General features: G+C 41.3%; 1 protein-coding gene across 2 annotated transcripts in view; it reads left to right on the top strand.

The window, feature by feature from the left end:
- Positions 1–21,224, top strand: part of UTP4 (UTP4 small subunit processome component) — a 37,053-nt gene that overhangs the window by 705 nt on the left and 15,124 nt on the right. For both annotated transcript variants that reach the window (XM_059153127.1, XM_059153128.1), the window contains exons 2-8: positions 683–843; positions 4,053–4,244; positions 5,314–5,398; positions 7,490–7,579; positions 11,664–11,875; positions 20,152–20,323; positions 20,422–20,513. In XM_059153127.1, coding sequence (XP_059009110.1) covers positions 683–843; positions 4,053–4,244; positions 5,314–5,398; positions 7,490–7,579; positions 11,664–11,875; positions 20,152–20,323; positions 20,422–20,513 — 1,004 coding nt within the window. The remainder of the gene's footprint in view (positions 1–682; positions 844–4,052; positions 4,245–5,313; positions 5,399–7,489; positions 7,580–11,663; positions 11,876–20,151; positions 20,324–20,421; positions 20,514–21,224) is intronic.

The raw sequence follows: 21,224 nt of genomic DNA, 5'->3' as shown, positions 1-21,224 counted from the left end.
CCCCCAACCAAGGGATTGGAACTCCGGAGCTGTGGAGTGGGGCCCAGAATCCTGCATTTAAAAAAACAAAAACAAAAACGGTTTTCCAGTTGATTTTGATGGAGTTCTGCGGCCCGGATATCGAGAGACTTAGTTAGGCTGTCAGTATTTCTTGCTTCTTGAGAATGTTAATGGTGTTCACCCTCCTCTTCACACCCCACCCCCGCCAAGAAAGCTCACACACAAAAGAGAAAGGAGTATCTTAGTTTCTGTGCCCAAAACTGGTCAGCACGATGTGCTTCCCTTCCTTTATGTGTGCACTCCCAATTAGAGAACGAGGTTATTTTCAGTTTTATGTCACTCCTCTTTCCCAGAGTACTTTCTTCAGGTAATTGGCAGGTCATTGGCAGCATTGTTAAGAGTCTGGAACATGCTCTATATGTTGTTGATCTTTTCATTTTTAGCGGAAGCATCCTGTGCTTCTGGGGATGGTTTCATAGATTCTTGTGTGGGGTGTGAAAACATTGTTGTTTAGCTATTTAGAAGTGAACCTCAGTGAGATACAGTTGTACTCTTCCATCCAGCATGGTGATAATAATAAATAATACACGTGAGATGCTGTTGTTAACACTAAGAAGAAACAATACATGTGATTTACTGCTGTTAACATTTAACAATAATGACTCTTTTTCCCCCTCAACAGGAATGGGTGAATTTAAGGTCCATCGAGTACGTTTCTTTAATTATATTCCATCAGGGATCCGCTGCGTGGCTTACAATAACCAGTCAAACAGATTGGCTGTTTCTCGAACAGATGGCACTGTGGAAATTTATAACTTGTCAGCAAACTACTTTCAGGAGAAAGTAAGTCATTTGGAAGCCTGATTCGTTGTTGCTGAGTTAATTTTCTTAAGTTCAGTTCTACCTCTCATGTCTTTTGTATTCAAAGAGATCAAAAGTAAGTGACTCTCTCTGGAGTTGTTTAGAACTATGTAACTTGTGTAGTTAATATGCAGTCTCTTGTCTGAGCTCAAAGTTTTGAGCTGTGTAATGTCAGAAAGATACTATCTAGGGGTTGTGGTGGCTCACTGTCATCTGGAAACAGATTTGCTGGATCTTTTGGGCACAACAAAAAAGGAAGCTGTTGGGGTGCCTGGGTGGCTCAGTTGGTTAAGTGCCTGCTTTCGGCTCAGGTCATGATCCCAGAGTCCTGGGATCAAGCCCCACATCGGGCTCCGTGCTCAGCAGGAAGCTTGCTTCTCCCTCCCACTGCCCCTGCTTGTGTTCCCTCTTGCTAGCTGTCTTTCTCTCTGTGTCAAATAAATTAATAAAATCTTTAAAAAAAAAAACAAAAAACCGGGGGGGAAGCTGTTAGGACCATTGCTTTATATCTGTCTCTGCACCACTGCAACTTTGATAAGGTGACATTTTCTGCTGGTGTTGTCAGTACCCATTTCATTGTCAATTCAGAAAAAAACATGAAACGTCTTAGTATCAAACTTTCTGGTGACTTGATGGTAGGAAGATTGATTTCTAAGTTCATCTGTCTGAGAGAATGTAGATCTAATTGCCTATATGTGGGATTAAAGAGGAAAATACCGTTTGGGGGAATGCAGAGGGCTGTTAGAGCAGCACATTCTTCAAAGGCACTGATTACTGATTTGGGGTGCAACAATATAATTCATTTCACATTTATTGTGTTATGCATCCTAGGCACTGAGTGGATGCCTGTGAACGGATAGATAGATGAATTCAGTGCCCAGCAGCCTAGTACTTGGAATTTAGACATTCTGCAATTGTTTCTAAATGAGTGAGTGGCAAGTATTAGGCATTATGACAAGTGTCAGAGGCCCTACCTTGAAGGAGCTCAGTGTCCAGTGGAGGAAATATGAGTATACAGTTTCCAAACAGTAGGTAAATTTTATGGTAAAGCTAAGCACAGACATAGAATCTTAGTGGAGCATTGCCTTACTCTGATGATGTGGGTTTAGGAATCCTGAAAAGGGATGACTTAATGGAGTTGACCCTGGAAGAACCGAAAAAGTTAAAAAATTGGTCATCATCGCAAATAGGCCAGATTCTATACTATGAAAAATGTGCTATTAGCTACTTGCTTGTTGCACTCTGGATATTTCTTGTCATTATGATGATTAAAATTATATAATAGTTCATATGTTTGTTTAATCTTTTTCTTCCCCACTAAACTTCAAATTGAGACTATGTCACTGGTATTGATATCTGTATTCCCATCATTTAGTAAGGGCCTAGTACAGAGCCACTCCTGAGTTAATACTTGTTTAAAGAGTATTTCAGTCATTCTTTACTGAGTGTCTCTTATTTTTTTTTAACTCTTCTTTTTTCAGCAGTAATTAATTCATTCTTATCTTTTGCTTTCTCCATAGTCTCTTCCCAACTATTGTTAACAACAGAGAGGAAAAATTGTACCTTTCGTGCTGAGCAGATTTAAGAATAAAATGCCTTGATGTGTATGAAAACTTTTTTTAAAAAGATTTTATTTATTGGGTTGCCTGGGTGGTTTAGTGGCTTAAAGCCTCTCCCTTCGGCTCAGGTCATGATCCCAGGTCCTGGGATCGAGCCCCACTTCGGGCTCTCTGCTCCGCAGGGAGCCTGCTTCCTCCCCTCTCTCTCTCTGCCTCCCTCTCTGCCTACTTTTGATGTCTTTCTCTCTGTCAAATAAATAAAATCTTAAAAAAAAAAAAAACATTTATTTATTTAGAGGTGCCTGGGTGGCTCAGTGGGTTAGGCCTCTGCCTTCAGCTCAGGTCATGATCTTGGGGTCCTGGGATCGAGCCCCACGTCCGGCTCTCTGCTTGGCAGGGACCCTGCTTCCCCCTCTCTCATTTGACAGAGAGAGAGAAAGATCACAGGTAGGCAGAGAGGCAGGCAGAAGGAGAGGGGGATGCAGGCTTCCTGGTCGAGCAGAGAGCCCGATGCCGGGCTTGATCCCAGGACCCCAAGACCATGACCTGAGCCGAAGGCAGAGGCCTAACCCACTGAGCCACTTAGGCACCCCAACTCTGAAAACTCTTTTAAGTGTTAAGAAAACACTTAGAAATCCGAGACTTGAATGAAACACTGGATTGAGCTACGTTGTTTATTATTTTTAAATTTTTTATTTTAAAAGGTTATTCCTTTTTTTTTTTTTTTTTTTAATTTAGTGATCTCTACATCCTCCCAATGTGGGGCTCAAATTCACGACCTTGAAATCAAGAGTCTCATGCTCTTCTGACTGAACCAGCCAGGTGCCCTCATTTATTTTATTTTAAAAAAATTTTAGGGGTGCCTGAGTGCCTGTATGCCCTTGGCTCAGGTTGTGATCCCAGGGTGCTGGGATCGAACCCCACATTGGGCTCCCTGCTCAGCGGGAAGCCTGCTTCTCTCTTTCCTACTCCCCCTGCTTGTGTTCCCTTTCTCGCTATCTCTCTCTCTATATATTAAATAAATAAAATCTTAAAAAAAAATTTTAATGGTAGAATTGACACTATAAACAGCATGAATTTAAAGTATATACATTGGGGCGCCTGGGTTGCTCAGTTGGTTAAGCATCTGCCTTGGCCGAGGTTGCTATCCTAAAGTCCCAGGATGGAGCCCCTCATTGGGCTCCCTGCTCAGTAGAGGAGTCCGCTTTTCCCTCTCCCTCTACTCCCCCAGCTCATCCTCTCTTTCCCTGTCTCTCTCAAATAATTAAAATCTTAAAAAGAAAAATTATATACATTGATAACTTTGACATACATAAACCTTTGAAACCATCACCCAGTCAAGATAGTTACATATATTTTTTAATTGGATATGTCAAATAGAGTTGTATACAAACTTTATCTTACTGGAAAGGTTTTGCAGAAAAATTCTTAGAGAAACAAAACCAACTGTATAGGTAACTAAAATTTGAATCTAAAAACAAAATCTTAATTAATATGATCTTCTGATAAAATAAGACCCCACAATAGTTATTTCTACAGAAGTGTTTTAATTACTACCTTGTTGCCTATGACCACTCAGTGCTGCTAGCTGATTAATTCATGGTGGGTTGACAAGTTATGATGTTTCTGTAGTTTTTTCCAGGTCATGAGTCTCGGGCTACAGAAGCTCTGTGTTGGGCAAAAGGACAGCGACTCTTTAGTGCTGGACTCAATGGAGAAATTATCGAGTATGATTTGCAGGCATTAAACATCAAGTATGCCGTGGATGCCTTTGGAGGACCCATTTGGAGCATGGCTGTCAGTCCCCATGGTTCTCAGCTTTTGGTCAGTAAGCAAATATTGGTAATTTTAAAGATTTTATTTCTCAGTAATCTCTGTGACCCAGCCTGGGGCTTGAATTCACAACCCTGAAATCAAGAGTCCCACGCTTACTGACTGAGCCAGCCAGGTGCCCCCAACTGTTAGTAATTTTAAGCAAGATTTCTCTTGTGCTTACTTAAAGTTTCCTCTCTGTGTTCACAGGAGGGTAAAGTTAAATCATATTATGATGTTTAGCAACTCGAATATGATGTAGATTCCAGCAGCCCCAATAAAAGATTGGAGTTGATACTGAGAGTTAAAAATCACTTGTCCTTTTGCATCCTTTCTGCTGCTACTTTGGACCTCATTTATTCATTTATGAAATGAGAGGCTTAGTTTGGTTCAGCATTTCTCAAACTGTAGTTGGAATTAGGAGCTGTGGAGACTGGTTTTTGTTGTCTTGTGCCTTATGTTTTATTGTATATATCATTTGAGAATATGGCATGTTAATGTGAGATCCCTCTGTAGATTCACAACACACTAGTGTCTGTTAAGAGTTCTGGGAGGTCCTTCCACAAGTTAACTTTCGGAACTATGTTTTGCCACAGTGTTTCTCAAAAATTGTTTGAGTGCAGACTGAGAAGACATGCCCCCCCCCCCCCGCCCCCACTGTTATTAAAGCGTGTGCTTCTAGATATTTCATTTTCTGGGATAAGTCTATGATTCTTGTTTGATTTGCACTGATTTATAAAATATCTTGATGTGTCTCTATTTAGGTTGTATAGTTAATGGGTCTTTTATTTAGGCCATGGGTCTCTAGAAGATATGTGCTGTGAAAATCCTACTTCTTTTCCATTTTCTCCACAGGAATTAGGTCACTGATTAGCCTGTTTTCTAGCTAGGACGTGAAGGCTGCCAGGAATACACTATCAATTTCTTGGTACCAATAAGTTTTTTCTTCTCTCACATAGTATTTTTCTCTTTCACAGCAAGTGACAGCTTTAGGGAAGGAATTTTTATATTTATATTTAGTTTATATTTATATTTAGACAAAATGCTTGTCTTCTCTGTTTTCTATTTCTCTCTCTAATAGGTTGGCTGTGAAGATGGATCTGTGAAGCTGTTTCAAATCACTCCAGACAAAATCCAGTTTGAAAGAAATTTTGATCGGCAGAAAAGTAAGGGTCATTTTTGGTGAGGCAGTGAGTGGCCTTAAGAAGTTAGGTTTCTGTGCTGCTGGGGATAGGCTGTTTTCCCATGCATCCAAGTAATATTTTATCCATATGCTGACTTATCTGAATATAGGGTATGTGCCCAAAGTTGTCCTTCACTCAGGCATTCTTTATCCTGTAGCATAGTTATGATCACCTGCTTTAGTATTACAGAAAACTAGAGATTCAAAATAGGAAAGCTAGTGTTTTGTATAAGTCACTTGGTTAATTCTCACTTATTTTCATTTTGAAGTTTTAATGTTGTACATAAAGTCTTAAAACTGGAATTTTTTTTTTTTAAAGATTTTATTTATTTAACAGAGAGAGATCACAAGTAGGCAGAGAGACAGGCAGAGAGAGAGGAGGAAGCAGGCTCCCCGCTGAGCAAAGAGCCTTATGCGGGGCCCGATCCCAGGACCCCGGGATCATGACCTGAGCCGAAGGCAGAGGCTTTAACCCACTGAGCCACCCAGGTGCCCCCAAAACTGGAATTTTTAAACAGTTTTCTATGTTCCATTTAGACCAGTTGACACTGACTTCTAGGGCAGGGGTTGGCAGACTTTTTCTGTAAAGATAGCAGGTAGTAAGTATTTTAGGTTTTGCCTTCCATATACTCTTGTCAACTCTCATTCCATAAAAGTAGCCGTAGATAGTAGTTAAACAAATAGGTATGGCTCTGCTTTGGCAAAACTTATTTATAAAAATGATTAGTGGGCCTCATTTGGCTGTTGGACCATAGCTTGCTGAACCTTCTAGAGAATAGTACCTGTCTTACGTATTCTGTGTCCATTAGTAATATTGATTATCTGCTAGTCTGATTCCTTCTGTTTTGTTTTATTTATTTATTTATTTATGAAAATTTTATTTTTAAGTAGTCTCCACACCTGTCATGGGGCTCAAACCTACAGCCTCAAGGTCAGGAGTCACATGCTCTACCAACTGAGCCAACCAGGTGTGGGTGTTCCCTCCTTTTTTTTTTTTTTTTTTTTTTTAAGATTTACTTATTAAAGCGCATGAGCAGAGGGAAGGGCAGAAGAAAAGAGAGAATCTCAAGCAGACTTCCTGCTGATCAGGGAGCCTGACATATGGCTTGATCTCACAAACCCAAGATCATGACCTGAGCCAAAAATTAAGAGACTGACACAACCAACTAAGCCACCCAGGTGCCCCTTGGGTCTTTTTTTAACTTTAAATATTTTATTTGTTTATTTGATAGATCACAAGTAGGCAGAGAGAGAGGAAGAAGCAGGCTCCCTGCTGAGCAGAGAGCCCGATGTGGGGCTCGATCCCAGGACCCCAGGACCTCGACCTGAGCCGAAGGCAGAGGCTTTAACCCATTGAGCCACCCAGGCACCCCTCTTTTTTAATTACAAAAATGATATAATGCTTATTCACAATTTGTGTTTAGCCAAGTGTGAAAGAGAAAATAAGTATCTCTTCTATTTCATAAGCAGTAGTAGATTTTGGAAGTATTGGATTTCTCCCAAAGATTTTGGAAGTAATCTTGTATATTTGTATGAACAACTACACGGGAGTGCTTGTGTTTGTTTTTTCACTTGGGGTAGCACAGATATCCATCCATGTCAATCATGCCAGTCTGCATGGCATTTCATTTTATTGTGTTCCATAATTTATTTAACCAAACTCCCTGTAATCAGGGCAGCAATGCATATATATTCCAGTATACATATTTCTGAACACTCCTGCAAGTGTTTCTCCTTGATTAATTTCCAGTGCAATTGCTGAGCCAAATATGCAACTTTAAATTTTATTAGGTTAGTGACAGATCATCCTCAAAAAGTTGTGGTTTTTTACACTCCTTTCAACCATTTCTACATTGTTAAAGTAATATTCTTCATATATTTTGTTATGGTTCCAAGGTAGAGTTGTTCCTCATCTATTATGAAACATTATAAAACGTTCTTAACAGGAGTGCAGGAGATGAGAGCTAAGATTGTAGAACTCTAGCCCTATAGATAGTGGTCAAAGGAGAACTCAGGTACCTTTTACTGTATATTTATGTGTATACCCCTTTCTTTTTCTTGTACAACTCCCAAGGTCGCATCCTGAGTCTCTGCTGGCATCCCTCTGGTACCCACGTTGCAGCTGGCTCCATAGACTACATTAGTGTGTTTGATGTCAAATCAGGTGACTGTTTTTTTAAGTTCGTTTGGGTTTTGGGTCTTGTTTGTCAGATTTGCATTGGTGGTTTCCAAAACCTTAAGCCTTTGTGCTTTCAGTGACCTTTAGGGCCTAACATCTCATTAACCTTGTGAGATGTTAGCCATGAATTTCTCGCCTTTCTTGGATTGCTACTGCTGGTTTTGGGGGAATCCTGGTTATTCCATGGGATATGTATGTTTTCTCTACTAAGAATTCACCCTTGAGCAATGACATTTACTACAAATGACCAGTTAGAATACCTATTTATATATACCAGATCTTGGTAAAAGTAGATGCCTCTCTATGAGGAACATAAGATCTTAGTGGCATAATTGGTGAGGCATGAAATCAGAAAGGCAGAGAACCATATACTTTCTTAATTCTTGGCCTGCAGAATTGGCTTATGGAATACTTCAGTGATGAGTTCAGCTTGTTAGGTGGGCCCATCTGTATGCCAATCCAAACATGGGAAGTAAAAACAGGTCAGGTTTGTCTCATTTTTCTTTTTCCTCCATGCTTAAACAAATTTTTTATTGTTACGTGTTATACATGCATAGTCAAAGGACTCTTTTTGGGTTGTTAGAAAGAAGCAGGAGTCCCCCAATATTCCTTCACTCACTCCTCAAAGACAACCATCTATAGCTAATTTCTCTGATATTTCTGATATATACATATATATATATATATATATATATACATACATATACACACACACATACACACACACACACACACACACACACACTCACACATATGTATGTATATATGTTATCGGTCTTACAGATTCATCCTCAGATTTTTCCAGTTGTATAAATTAGGTTCGGATAGATCTGATTTTCTTTCTCCCACTTTTATCTTGAACGATTCTCTCCCCAGAGTCTTCTGACCTCCAGTCTAGTGTACCAGTTTCTGGTCCTGCTGTACCTCTGTAGGTCTTGAACCCTGATTTCTGTCATTCCGTGGATCTCCTTTACTTCTCTCTCAGGTAGAATCCCCTGTTCATTCAGTTTCCTGGTTTATTCCTCTGTTTGGTAGATCATGAGAAGGGGTTCATGAGAAAGAATTCTAGATCAGAAATTATTTTTCCTTAGAACTTCAGTATGGAGTATTATTATAAAATCTGATGTCATTCTGGAAGATCTTTTGTATAGGTTTTTTGTTTTTTTTTTTCCAAGGAGCTTTTAGGATCTTACTTACTTACTGTTCTGAAATGTAATAATTAGGTTTCTTGATGTGTGGATCCATTAATATCAATTGTATTAGATACTTGGTGGATTATTTTATTGTTTTAAAGATTTTGTTTATTTATTTGACAGGCAGAGATCACAAGTAGGCAGAGAGAGAGGAGGACCCAGGCCCCCCATCGAGCAGAGAGCCTGACAAGGGGCTCAATCCCAGGACCCCGGGGTCATACCTGAGCCAAAGGCAGAGGCCTTAACCCACTGAGCCACCCAGGTGCCCCATTGGTAGATTATTTTAATCCAAAAACCCAGTTTTCAGTTCTTGGAGAAATTTTTTTTTTTTCTTAAGATTTTATTTATTTATTTGACAGCACAAAGGGGGGGGCAGCAGTCTCCCCACTGAATAAGGAGCTTACGTGGGGCTAGATCCCAGGACCTTGGGATCATGACCTGAGCCAAAGGCAGATAACTTTATCGACTGAGCCACCCGGGTGCTTCCCCCGCCCCAACTTTTTTGAAGATTTATTTACTTTTTTTAGAGAGACAGGGAGCGATGGGAGGGCCAGAGGGAGAAAGAGTCCTAAGTTGACTCTTGAGCTGAGTACAGAGCCTAATACAGGGCTCAGTCCCAGGACCTGAGACAAAACCAAGAGTTAGATGCTTAACCAACTGCACCATCCCAGTGCCCCTCAGCTCTGGAGAAAATTCTTAAATTATTTGGTAAAGGAGTTTCTCCATTTTCTCTTTCTGAAATTTTACTATTTGGATGTTGGCTCTTTAATATTCTTGTCTTTTTTCCCCCTTCTTATTTTTCATATCTTTGACTTTTTATTCTGCTTCCTGGTAGTTTATCTTTATTTTTATCTTTTCCTTATTTATTTAGATTTTATTATTATTTTTAAATATTTTATTTATTTATTTGAGAGCGAGAGCATGAGTGAGAGAGCATGAACAAGAGGGGGCAGCAGAGGGAGAGGGAGAAGCAGACTCCTCACTGAGCAGGGAGCCCGATGTGGGGCTCAGCCCCAGGACCCCAGGATCATGACCTGAGCTGAAGGCAGCCCCTTAACTGGCTGAGCCACTCAGCCTCACGGAATGAGGGCCACTCGGGTGCCCCTAGTTTTTTTTTTTTGTTTTTTTTTTTTTTAAGCAATTGCTGTACTCATTGTGGGGCTTGAACTCAAAACCTTCAGGATGGAGATCAAGAGTCACATGTTCCACCGACTCAGCACGCTAGGCATCCACTTGTCTTTATCTGTAAATCCTGTTAACTGAGCTTTTCAGTTCTGCCATTTTCAGAGTTCTTGTTTGTTTCCTGAGGGTTCTTTTTTCTAGCATTCTTTGTTTCATTGTATACGGACTTTTCTTTCTGAGGTTATTCAGGATATTTGTCAGGTATTCTTCACTCTGGCTGTTTTCTCCCTGGTATTTATTTTTTTCTGGTAGTCTCTGTGGCCTCTGCCTTTCATATTCAGGCTTTGCTCACGTGTCTCTGAGCACCTTCCTTTCCACATGAGTAGAGCTGATTGCTCATGGGCTTCACTGAAGGATGATTTGGCTGGAGTCTTATTTTGGGGAACCTCCAAAGACATTGGCTTTTTTGATCTTTTTACTTGGGCTGGTCATATTTCCCAAAAATGTCCTGGTGATAGTAAGCTTGGTCATCAGCATTCTGAGAAGAAAACTTGTGTTCTCAATGTTCAGTTAATAAATTTTCACTTTATTTATTTTCCATATAGTAATCCCACTCTCAGTTGTGCCTGATCTCTCTCTTCGGAGAATGAATCTCCATTCTTACTTGAGGTGAAGTTTGGGAGTTGCCTGACTTTTCAGTTAGCAGATAGTTACCTGAAAGATCTATAAGTGGTGTTTTTTTTTTTTTTTTTAAGAGTTTGTTTATTTATTTTAGAGAGAGAGCACGAGAGGGGAGAGGGTCAGAGGGACAAGCAGACTCCCTGCTGAGCAGGGAGCCCGATGGGGACTCGATCCCAGGACTCGAGGATCATGACCTGAGCTGAAGACAGTCAATTAATCACCTGAGCCGAAGACCGTCAATTAACCACCTGAGCCACCCAGGCGCCCCAGATCTATAAGTTTCTTTTTTTTTTTTTTTTTTTTTTTAAATATTTTATTTATTTACTTGAGAGAGAGACAGTGAGAGAGAACATGAACGAGGAGAAGGTCAGAGAGAGAAGCAGACTCCCCATGGAGCTGGGAGTCCGATGCGGGACTCGATCCCGGGACTCCAGGATCATGACCTGAGCCGAAGGCAGTCGTCCAACCAACTGAGCCACCCAGGCGTCCCTTTTTTTTTTTTTTTTTTTCTATAAGTTTCTTAAACATAGTTTCAACCAATTTCTCTTTTTAGTTCTATTTTCACTTCTTTTTCCAATTTTGGGGGTCACCACAGTTCCTGAGTCTTTTGAGGATTTCATGGTATAGATCAAGTGGCTTCTTGGTCTTACCACTCTGACTTGAGACTTAGTTTCAGGGCTCTGGTATGTCAGTTACTACTGTTTCCTTTTTCATTCCCAACATTTTGTCAAATGTTGTCTTCTCTCCCCTTTTTTCTGGGGTTTTAGAAAAGAGCCAAGTGTAATACACATTGCTTTTAGGCAGTTTTAAGTGAAGTCCCAAATGTCTCCTTTCAGTTGCACCTCTTCCCCCTGCCAGTCTCAGTCTCCAACCACCCCTCTCCCTTCTCCCCCACAGTCTTTTTAGGTAACCATTTTTGTGTTCCCAGACTGAGTTCACCATAACTACTATTTAGTAGTTGTTTAAATAGCACTGGTCTGTGCTCAGGCAGCTAACTTAATAGATGCCTACCATAGGTGGATTTTGCAGACAAAAGAAGTGCTATTCAAATTTGGGCTTTTCTTATTTTTCAGGGAGCGCTGTTCATAAGATGCTGGTGGATAGGCAGTATATGGGTGTGTCTAAGCGGAAGTGTATCATATGGGGCGTGGCCTTCTTGTCTGATGGAACTGTCATAAGTGTGGACTCTGCTGGGAAGGTGCAGTTCTGGGACTCAGCTACTGGGACGCTTGTGAAGAACCATCTCATTGCAAATGCTGATGTGCAGTCCATTGCGGTATCTGATGTGAGTATGGTCCCTGTTTGGAGCCGTTCCTCTACAGCCTGGGGGATGAACAGAGAGGGCCACATCAGTGATGTGGCATGATGTTCCCTAATCCTCAGTGTTTTATGGAGGAAGATGAGTTCAGAAAAATGCATCTGAAACCCACATAATTTCTTTGAACCCTCTTATTCTCCTAACAACTAGTTAGAGGATATCCTCTAGAATATTAGTTAGCAGAGAAGTTTTCTTCAGATACTCCCCCACCCCCAGTAAATCCAGTCTGATTTAGATAGGCCATAAGTACCCTAGAAGAATTTTGAGAAGTGCTATTTTTCATTATCTTTTTTTTTTTTTTTTTAAGATTTTTTTATTTATTTATTTGACAGAGAGAAATCACAAGTAGGCAGAGAGGCAGGCAGAGAGAGAGAGGAGGAAGCAGGCTCCCTGCCGAGCAGAGAGCCCGATGCGGGACTCGATCCCAGGACCCTGAGATCATGACCTGAGCCGAAGGCAGCGGCTTAACCACTGAGCCACCCAGGCGCCCAAGAAGTGCTATTTTTCACTCTTTATGTAACTCTTCTGCTTCCTATCTTAGGAAATTAGGAAATAATTTTATAGTAATTTTGAAAAAAATAAATTTCTCCTTTTTTAATATGACTTTAGCAGACTTGTGTTGAAAAAGTGTGCCTCTTCCATTTTGGTAACATGAATTCTTAGAAACCTTGGGGTATTTCAGCACTGGGGCATGGAAAGTGACTGAGATTTGCCGACTAGATCCTTTATTCTTAGTCATCTTAGTTTGAGACTTGTTTGCTCTCTTAAGTGTGGACATGCAATCTAGTGTAGAGATCAATCATGCTTGCTTTTCTTGCTTATAAGTTGTTTCTGTCCCACTTAACAGGTTTTCCATGAGAACAGTTTGATGGGTATTAAAGTCTTGTGAAACATTTAGATGTCCCATGTAACTATAATGAAGAATAAGTTGAAATAAGTAGGAGAAATTTTCCATGTTTTTTAAAGATGTTATTTATTTATTAGCACGGACTGGGGAGGGACAGAGGGGGAGGGAGAGAGGAAGAAGCAGACTCCCCACTGAGTGCAAGGCCCGATACAAGACCAGTTCCAGGACCCCAAGGTCATGACCTGAGCCAAAGTCAGTAGCTTAACCAACTTAGCCACGTAGACACCCCAAGAAATTTTCCTTTTAATATAGAGTTTTTATTTTTATTTATTTATTTTTTTTTTTTTAAGATTTTATTTATTTATTTGACAGAGAGAAATCACAAGTAGATGGAGAGGCAGGCAGAGAGAGAGAGAGGGAAGCAGGCTCCCTGCTGAGCAGAGAGCCCTATACGGGACTCGATCCCAGGACCCCGAGATCATGACCTGAGCCGAAGGCAGCGGCTTAACCCACTGAGCCACCCAGGCGCCCTAATATAGAGTTTTTAAAAAGAGAGGCGGGTGCCTGAGTGGCTTAGTTGGTTAAGTGTCTGCCTTTGTTCAGGTCATGATCTCAGGGTTCTGGGATCAAGCCCTGCATTGGGCTCCCCGCTCAACTGGGAGCCTGCTTCTCTCTCCCTCTGCCTGCCACGCCCCCTGCTTGTTCTCTCTCTCTCTCTCTCAAATAAATAAAATCTTTAAAAAAAAAAAAAAAGGAAGAGGCAGATTTTGTAGTGTTTGCAGCATTTGTAGATACTTACATGTTTAATAGTTTCTGTATATTGTAGTTTTGGTAGTATATGTATTTACAGTATCTGAAAAGATTAAAAATGCTAATGGTAATTTTTAGAGAGGAAAGTTGTAGGGAGCAGGCAGAGGGCAGGCTTAATTTGTGCTCTGTGCTATTTTATACTGTCTGGTCTTTCTTTACCATGTGCTTGTAATTACGATATTGTATTGCATCTTAGATACAAATGATTGTAGGACATGCCATAGTTTTGTTATCATGGGAAAGAAGAAACCATACCAATTAAACTATGACAGTGCTTTTTTTAAATGTATAAGTTATATTTTATCAGTATGTAATACAAACTATTATAGTATAAATTGGAAGTACGTTTTTTATTTTATTTTATTTTTTAAAGATTTTATTTATTGGGATGCCTGGGTAGCTCAGTCATTTAAGCATCTGCCTTGCGCTCAGGGCATGATCCCAGGGTCCTGGGATTGAGCCCTGCATTGGGTTCCCTGCTCAAAGGGGAGCCTGCTTCTCCCTCTACCTCTGCTTCCCATTTGTGCTCTGTCTCTGACAAATAAGTAAATAAGATCTTAAAAAAACAAAAGATTTATTTATTTGAGACAGAGTGAGAGCATGAGAGAGAGACAGAGAGCATGAGCTGGGGGAGGGGCAGAGGAAGAGGGAGAAGCAGACTCCTCACTGAACAGGGAGCCCAGCTTGAGGCTCAGTCCCAGGACCCTGGGATCATGACATGAACCGAAGGCAGACTTAACCGACTGAGCCACTCAGGCGCCTCTACAATGTTTTTTTGTTTTTGTTTTTGTTTTTTAAGATTTTATTTATTTGACAGAGAGGGAACACAGGCAGAGGGAGTGGGAGAAGGAGAAGCAGGCTTTCCCACCAAGCAGGGATCCTGATGCAGGGCTCAATCCCAGGACCCTGGGATCATGACCAGAGCTGAAGGCAAACGCTTAACAACTTAGCCACCCAGGTGCCCCTACAATGTTTTTGTTTTTGTTTGTTTTTCGTTTTTTAATTTATTTGAGAGAGAGAACACGAGAGGGGAGAAGGTAAGAGGTAGAAGTGGGGAGAGCCGGGTGCCCGATGGGGGACTCGATGCTGGAACCCTGGGATCATGACCTGATCCAAAGGCAGTGGTCTGACTGACTGAGCCACCCAAGTGCCCCTATAATTTTTTTTTAAAAGTATAGTATTTATATTTTATTTATTGAAGAGGTCCTTGAGACTTAAGCATAAATTTGTTATATCACCTCTGTGCATATATAACAAGGAAGTTATAAGTGACATAAAGTGAGTAAGGTATTCCTAAAACTTTTTCACATGCACAAGTGGACTCTGATTCACTTTTTTTTTTTTTAAAGATTTTATTTTTGTTTATTTGACAAATAGAGATCACAAGTAGGCAAAGAGGCAGGCAGAGAGAGAGGAGGAACCAGGTCCCCTGCTGAGCAGAGAGCCTGATGCAGGGCTCGATCCCAGGACCCTGGGATCATGACCTTAGCCGAAGACAGGCTTTAACCCCCTGAGCCACCCAGGTGCCCCTGATTCACTTTTTAACTTGGTCATCAGGGTCCGTGTTTCCCACACATGCCTCCCAGCCAGCCATGCTGCTCCACTATAGTCCCAAGATTTTTTTTGACAACCATTCTGCAAGTTGTGTTTTTATTTTGTTTTGAATAAAACAAATTTGTTTATTTGTTTTATAAAATTTGTTTTTATTTTAGTTTTCTAAATGTGTGCCACACCCAGCAGGGGCTGAGGTGACGACCCTGAAATCAAGAGTTGCATGCTATACTGACTGAGCCAGCCAGGTGCCCCCCATTCTGCAAATGTTGATGTTTGATCTTTATCTGAACATGTCCCTCATGCGCAGGTTGACAGCTATAAGATATCCTCATTTCAGAGATGTTTAAATGTGGGCAGATATGTTCCCGAGAATCAGGGAACTATGTGATGTTTGTTTGTTTGTTTAAGGGAAAAAAATGGAATTGTACAAATTCCAGCCTTCAAAATGCTTATCACACTCTCCAGACTAAGGCAGACTTGGGTTTGAATCCCAGCTGTAGCACTTAAAAAGCTACTCGTCTTCTTTGGGTAGGCTCTTTATTTCTAAGCCTCATTTTCTTTTGTGAAAACGGGACCAGTAATACATTCTTCTGGAGCTTGAGGAGGATTAAATAGGCAGTGCATGTAAAAGTGCTAGGTGCAGTATCTGGCACAGTGAGTGTGTTATTGGCATTATTTTCACATCTCTTTTGAAACTGATCCTAATTTCAAGGCTTTTCTCCACTATACTCTCTTGCCAGAACAGCTGATTATTTTTAGATATCTTTTTAATGGATTTTCATTGACTGAAGAGTGAATGGTGGCAAGTACCCAGTCCTTTGATCTTCTTAGATGTCTGTCATCCTTATCAAGTAGGCGAGTACTGATTCCTGCAGGGAGTTGTAGTGAACATTTGCTTTCATTAGAGGTCAGTCTTCAGATTGTTTTTCTGTGTGAAACAGTTGCTCTGTAATTGAATTAGGACACTTTCCCCTCTCCCTTTCCAGGTCAGCTTTCCCCTTGCTTTGTTCCCTCTGCACCCTAAGAGAGCCGTTTTCTTTCATTTCCTTTTCAGTTCTTTTATGATTCCACCTCAGGAAAAGATGATGTGGAGTGAGTGAGTGTTGTCTTCTTTTTTTAAAGATTTTATTTATTTATTTGACAGACAGAGACACAGTGAACGAGGGAACACAAGCAGGGGGAGTGGGAGAGGGAGAAGCAGGCTTCCTGCCGAGCAGAGAGCCTGATGCAGGGCTCGATCCCAGGATCCTGGGATTACGACCTGAGCCGAAGGTAGATGCTTAACGACTGAGCCACCCAGGTGTCCCTTAGTGTTGCCTTCTTAGTCCCCCTCTGTTGGTGGGATTTTGTGCAAACTGTCCTCCCCTTTTGTGGTAAATGAACTGTTTATTTTTTTATTCATTTTCAAAGATTTTATTTATTTATTTATTTGCCAGAGAGAGAGAGCAAGGGTACAATCAGGGAAAGCGTCAGGAAGAGGGAGAAGCAGGCTCCCCGATGAGCAAGGAGCCCAGTGTGGTACTCCATTGCAGGACCCTGGGATCATGATATGAGCTGAAGGCAGACACTTAACTAACTCAGCCACCCAGGCATCCCACAAATGAGCTGTTTAGTTGGAGATGAGGTACAGTCTGTGAATTCATAAGCTGCTCAACATCTCCACTTTTCCTTGGGATAATGATTTTCAAATAGTATTCCTTTTTTTTTTTTTAGATTTTATTTATTTGACAGAGATTGCAGGTAGGTAGAGAAGCAGACAGAGAGAGAGAGAGGAGGAAGCAGGCTCCCTGCTGAGCAGTGGCACTGAGCCTGATGTAGGGCTCGATCCCAGGACCCTGGGATCATGACCTGAGCTGAAGGCAGAGGCTTTAACCCACTGAGCCACCCAGGCGCACTTTAAATAGTATTCTTAGAGATGAGGGAGAGACTGGTCTGGTATAACTAATATTGTATCCTTTCTTCTCAACATCATATGCCTGCAAGTTACCTCAAAGAGAACTGGTACAGGTTGAGGTGGTGTGGTATACCCAGAGCAAATGCTTTTGAAGTTTCAGTTTCCTTACCTGTGTAAAGAGCTATTAAATGATGATTGGGGGGGGGGGGGACAAGATAAGGTCATGACTCATACAAACATGAAATGGAAATGTCAGAGATTTTCTGTAACTCATTAACTAATGAGGAAACCACTAAGATGTTATAGGTAGTTCAAAGGACAGTTTAACAAACGCAGTTCTATAAGGTCATCAGGAATGCTGAAATGAATTGACTTAACAAATTCTTGCTGAACTCATGTCCATAGGGCATTAGTGGCTGCATTCCACCAGCCAAAATTCTTTCGCATCACTCTCATTACTGCAGTTTACAGAGTTGTAAAATAGCTCTGACATAGTCACAGGGCTCACAGGACAAGAATACCAGTATTTTCTATGCCATTTCAAAGTCATTCAGTTTCTCCTGATAGGGCAAACGATACTTAACCTTGCAGATTACTCATATATAATTCTTAGCCCAGTTAGTATGTAGTTGGTGGCATTTACATGTTCATGCATGTTTGGACATCTCATGTCTCTTAACTGGCTGATCTAATCTTAATACTCTTTGACTGTTTATCTGCTCCTGATCCAGGTTCCTGGCTTTTCTCACTTCCTTATCCAACATCCATCTTGTTTTTTTTTTCCCCCTTGCTCAAAGTTATATGAGCCCCCAGAGTGAAAATGAGGATGGTTTTGAGACTACAAAGGAATATTTTTTTAAATTGTAGACATAGGAAGGGGTGCCTAGGTGGCTCAGTGGGTTAAAGCTTCATGGTCTCAGGGTCCTGGGATCGAGCCCTGCATTGGGCTCTCTTCTCAGCAGGAAGCCTGCTCTCTCCTCTCTCCTCCTCCTCTGCCTGCCTCTCTGCCTACTTGGGACTTCTCTCTTTTCTCTGTCAAATAAATAAATAAATTTTAAAAATTGCAGACATGCCAAGACCATTTACTTGTATATAAAAGATTTATTTATTTATTTGAAAGAGAACGTGAACCGGGGTGTGCAGAGGGAGAGAATCCTCAAGCAGGCTGCCTGCTGAGCGCAGAGCCCACTGTGTGGCTCAGTCCTGGGGTCCCGAGATCGTGACCTGAGCTGAAGTCGAGAGTAGGACACTCAACTGACTGAGCCACCCAGGTGTCCTAGATACATCGAGACCTTTTAAAACTAAGAGAAGTCACAGTGCTCAACATACTTGTAAGAGAGCCTTAAACTGAGGACCAAGGAACTTGGGTCTTTGTGTGATACTGACCAGGCCACTTCCCTTCTCAGCCTGCTTTCTCTTCATCCTAAAGAAAAAGGATTTCAGGGTTTGAAAATTTGAAAATTTCAGCATTTGAATTTCAGTTCTGCATTTTTTTCCTCCCACATTCCCAGTAGTTTACTGGGGGTTTTGTTTGTTGTTGTTGGAGCCCAAGAGGCTTGAACTCATAACCCTGAGATCAAGACCTGAGATCAAGATTAGGAGTTGGGGGCTTAACTGACTGAGCCACATAGGCGCCCTGACTTTACTTTAAAAAAATAAAAAAAACAGGGGTGCCTGGGTGGCTCAGTGGGTTAAAGCCTCTGCCTTCAGCTCAGGTCATGATCTCAGGGTCCTGGGATCGAGTCCCGCATCAGGCTCTCTGCTCAGCAGGGAGCCTGCTTACCTCTCTCTCTCTCTCTGCCTGCCTCTCCATCTACTTGTGATTTCTCTCTGTCAAATAAATAAGTCAAATCTAAAAAACAAACAAAAAAACAAAACAGGGGTGCCTGGGTGGCTCAGTGGGTTAAAGCCTCTGCCTTCAGCTCAGGTCATGATCTCATGGTCCTGGGAGTGAGCCCCGCATTGGACTCTCTGCTCTGCAGGGAGCCTGCTTCCTCCTCTCTCTGCCTGCCTCTCTGCCTACTTGTAATCTCTGCCAAATAAATAAATAAATAAAATCTTTTTTAAATAAATAAATAAGCAAGCCCCAAAAAACCAAACTTTTTCTATTGTGGTAAAATGTACGTAACATAAAATTTCCCATTTTACCTTTTTTTGTTTAAGGAATTATTTTATTTTTGAGAGAGGGAGAGTATGCGTGCACGCATGTGTGTGTGTGGAGGGGCAGACGAATAGGGAGAAGGAAGAAGCAGACTCAGAGCTGAGCATAGAGCCCTCATGATCCTGAGATCATGTCCTAAGCCAGAATCAAGAGTTGGTTGCTTAATCAGCTGAGCCACTCAGGCACCCCCATTTTAACCTTTTTAAAGTACATTTTGGTGACATTAAGTACATTCACAGTGTTGTGCAATCATCACCACTTTCTCATCACACGGAAACTCTGCTGGTTAAACAATTAACACCTTATTTCTCTCAGTCCCTTGTAACCTTTATTCTACTCTCTGTCCCTATGAATTTGCTCTTCTAGGTACTCCATATAAGTGGAATCATGTAATAATGGTCCTTTTGTGTCTGGGTTATTTTACTTAGCATAATATTTTCAAATTTTATTCACATTATACAATTACCAGAATTTCATCCCTTTTTAAGGCTGAATAATATTTCATTATTTATATATATATACTGCATTGTACTTATTCATTTATCTATTGATGTACATTTGGATTTCCATCTTTTGGCTTTTGTGACTAATGCTGCTGTGAACACTGGTGTACTCATTTCTGAGTCCCTGTTTTCCAAATCTTTTGAGGATAATTCCTGTTACTATTAATTTAAATTTATTCCTAGGCGATCTTTTTTGTTGCTCTTCTGATGGGGTCTAATTTGTGTATTTGAAAGCACTATAAGAGTTTGAGGTACATATTGTTGATTTTGTCAGTAGGGGGCACATTATTACCTATGTGAGCTTTCTCCTCCCATGGAATTGTCAGCTTTGGAGGAAAAAGACCCTATAACTTACTTTTCAGTTCTGGGCATAAGTTTTTCCTTAGGCTGTGCAGACAGAAAACCTCAGGGAATATTTTTCATACTGGGCCCTGTTTTGCTTAAATGTACCTCCCTAATGATTTAATTTCTCAGCAAGAAGACAGTTTCGTGGTGGGCACAGCCGAGGGGACAGTATTCCATTTTCAGCTGGTCTCTGTGACTTCCAACAGCAGTGAGAAGCAGTGGGTGCGGACAAAGCCATTCCAGCATCATACACATGACGTTCGAGCCGTGGCCCACAGCCCGACAGCATTGATATCTGGAGGTAGGTGGCACTCTGCTAGGCTGCTGCTTTACCTGTCCATGCAAGACTTTTTCTAATTCTGATACCTTCTCTCCCCACCCCTGCCCCTCCTGCCCTAGGCACTGACACCCATTTAGTCATTCGTCCTCTCATGGAAAAAGTGGAGGTTAAGAATTATGATGCTGCTCTCCGAAAAATCACTTTTCCCCATGTAAGTATCACCCCGTAGCCCCCACTGTCCCTCTGTCCTGTAAGACAGTGTATAGCTCACACTTCCTGGGCAAATCTATAGGACTTGTGTTGTTGCCTACTTTCTTCATTCTTCCTTCTGTTTTTGAGGTAAGGCTCTCACAAAGACCTGTACAGGCACCAAGAGATTTACAGTAGCACTCCTGTCTCTTGTTCTGGAGAAATCATTCACTTTTCCAGATAATTGTGGCTTATGGGGAGTTCATTTGTTTTTAAGACTGGATTATATTATTTTGGGTGGGGCTAGGAAAATCCAGGCTTCCAGTGTTCCTTCCTAGGTAAAAGGACATCTTCCCAAGCTAGAAACTTCTCACTGCTACCTGCTTCTACATTCCATTCAACCAGTAAACCTTACTGAGTGTCTCCTCACTGTCTTGTGAATTTAGTCATTTCTCTTTGTCTCCACTGCCATTATCCTAGTTTGAATCAGTGTCTTCTCATCTGGATTCACTTATTAAATAATCTCCTTTTGGGGCACTTGGGTGGCTCAGTCAGTTAAGCATCTGCCTTCAGCTCAGGTAGTGATCCCAGGGTCCTGGGATCGAGCCCCACTTCGGCCTCCCTGCTCAGCAGAGAGCCTGCTTCTCCTTTTCCCTCTGCTTGCTGCGCGGCTACTTGTACTCTGTGTTTCTGTGCCAAATAAATAAAAACCTTTAAAAAAAATAATCTCCTT

This window comes from Mustela lutreola, chromosome 16 (genome assembly GCF_030435805.1).
Source record: "Mustela lutreola isolate mMusLut2 chromosome 16, mMusLut2.pri, whole genome shotgun sequence".
NCBI lineage: Eukaryota > Metazoa > Chordata > Mammalia > Carnivora > Mustelidae > Mustela > Mustela lutreola.
The sequence above is the reverse complement of the archived record's forward strand: the minus strand, read 5'-3'. Positions and strand labels throughout refer to the sequence as shown.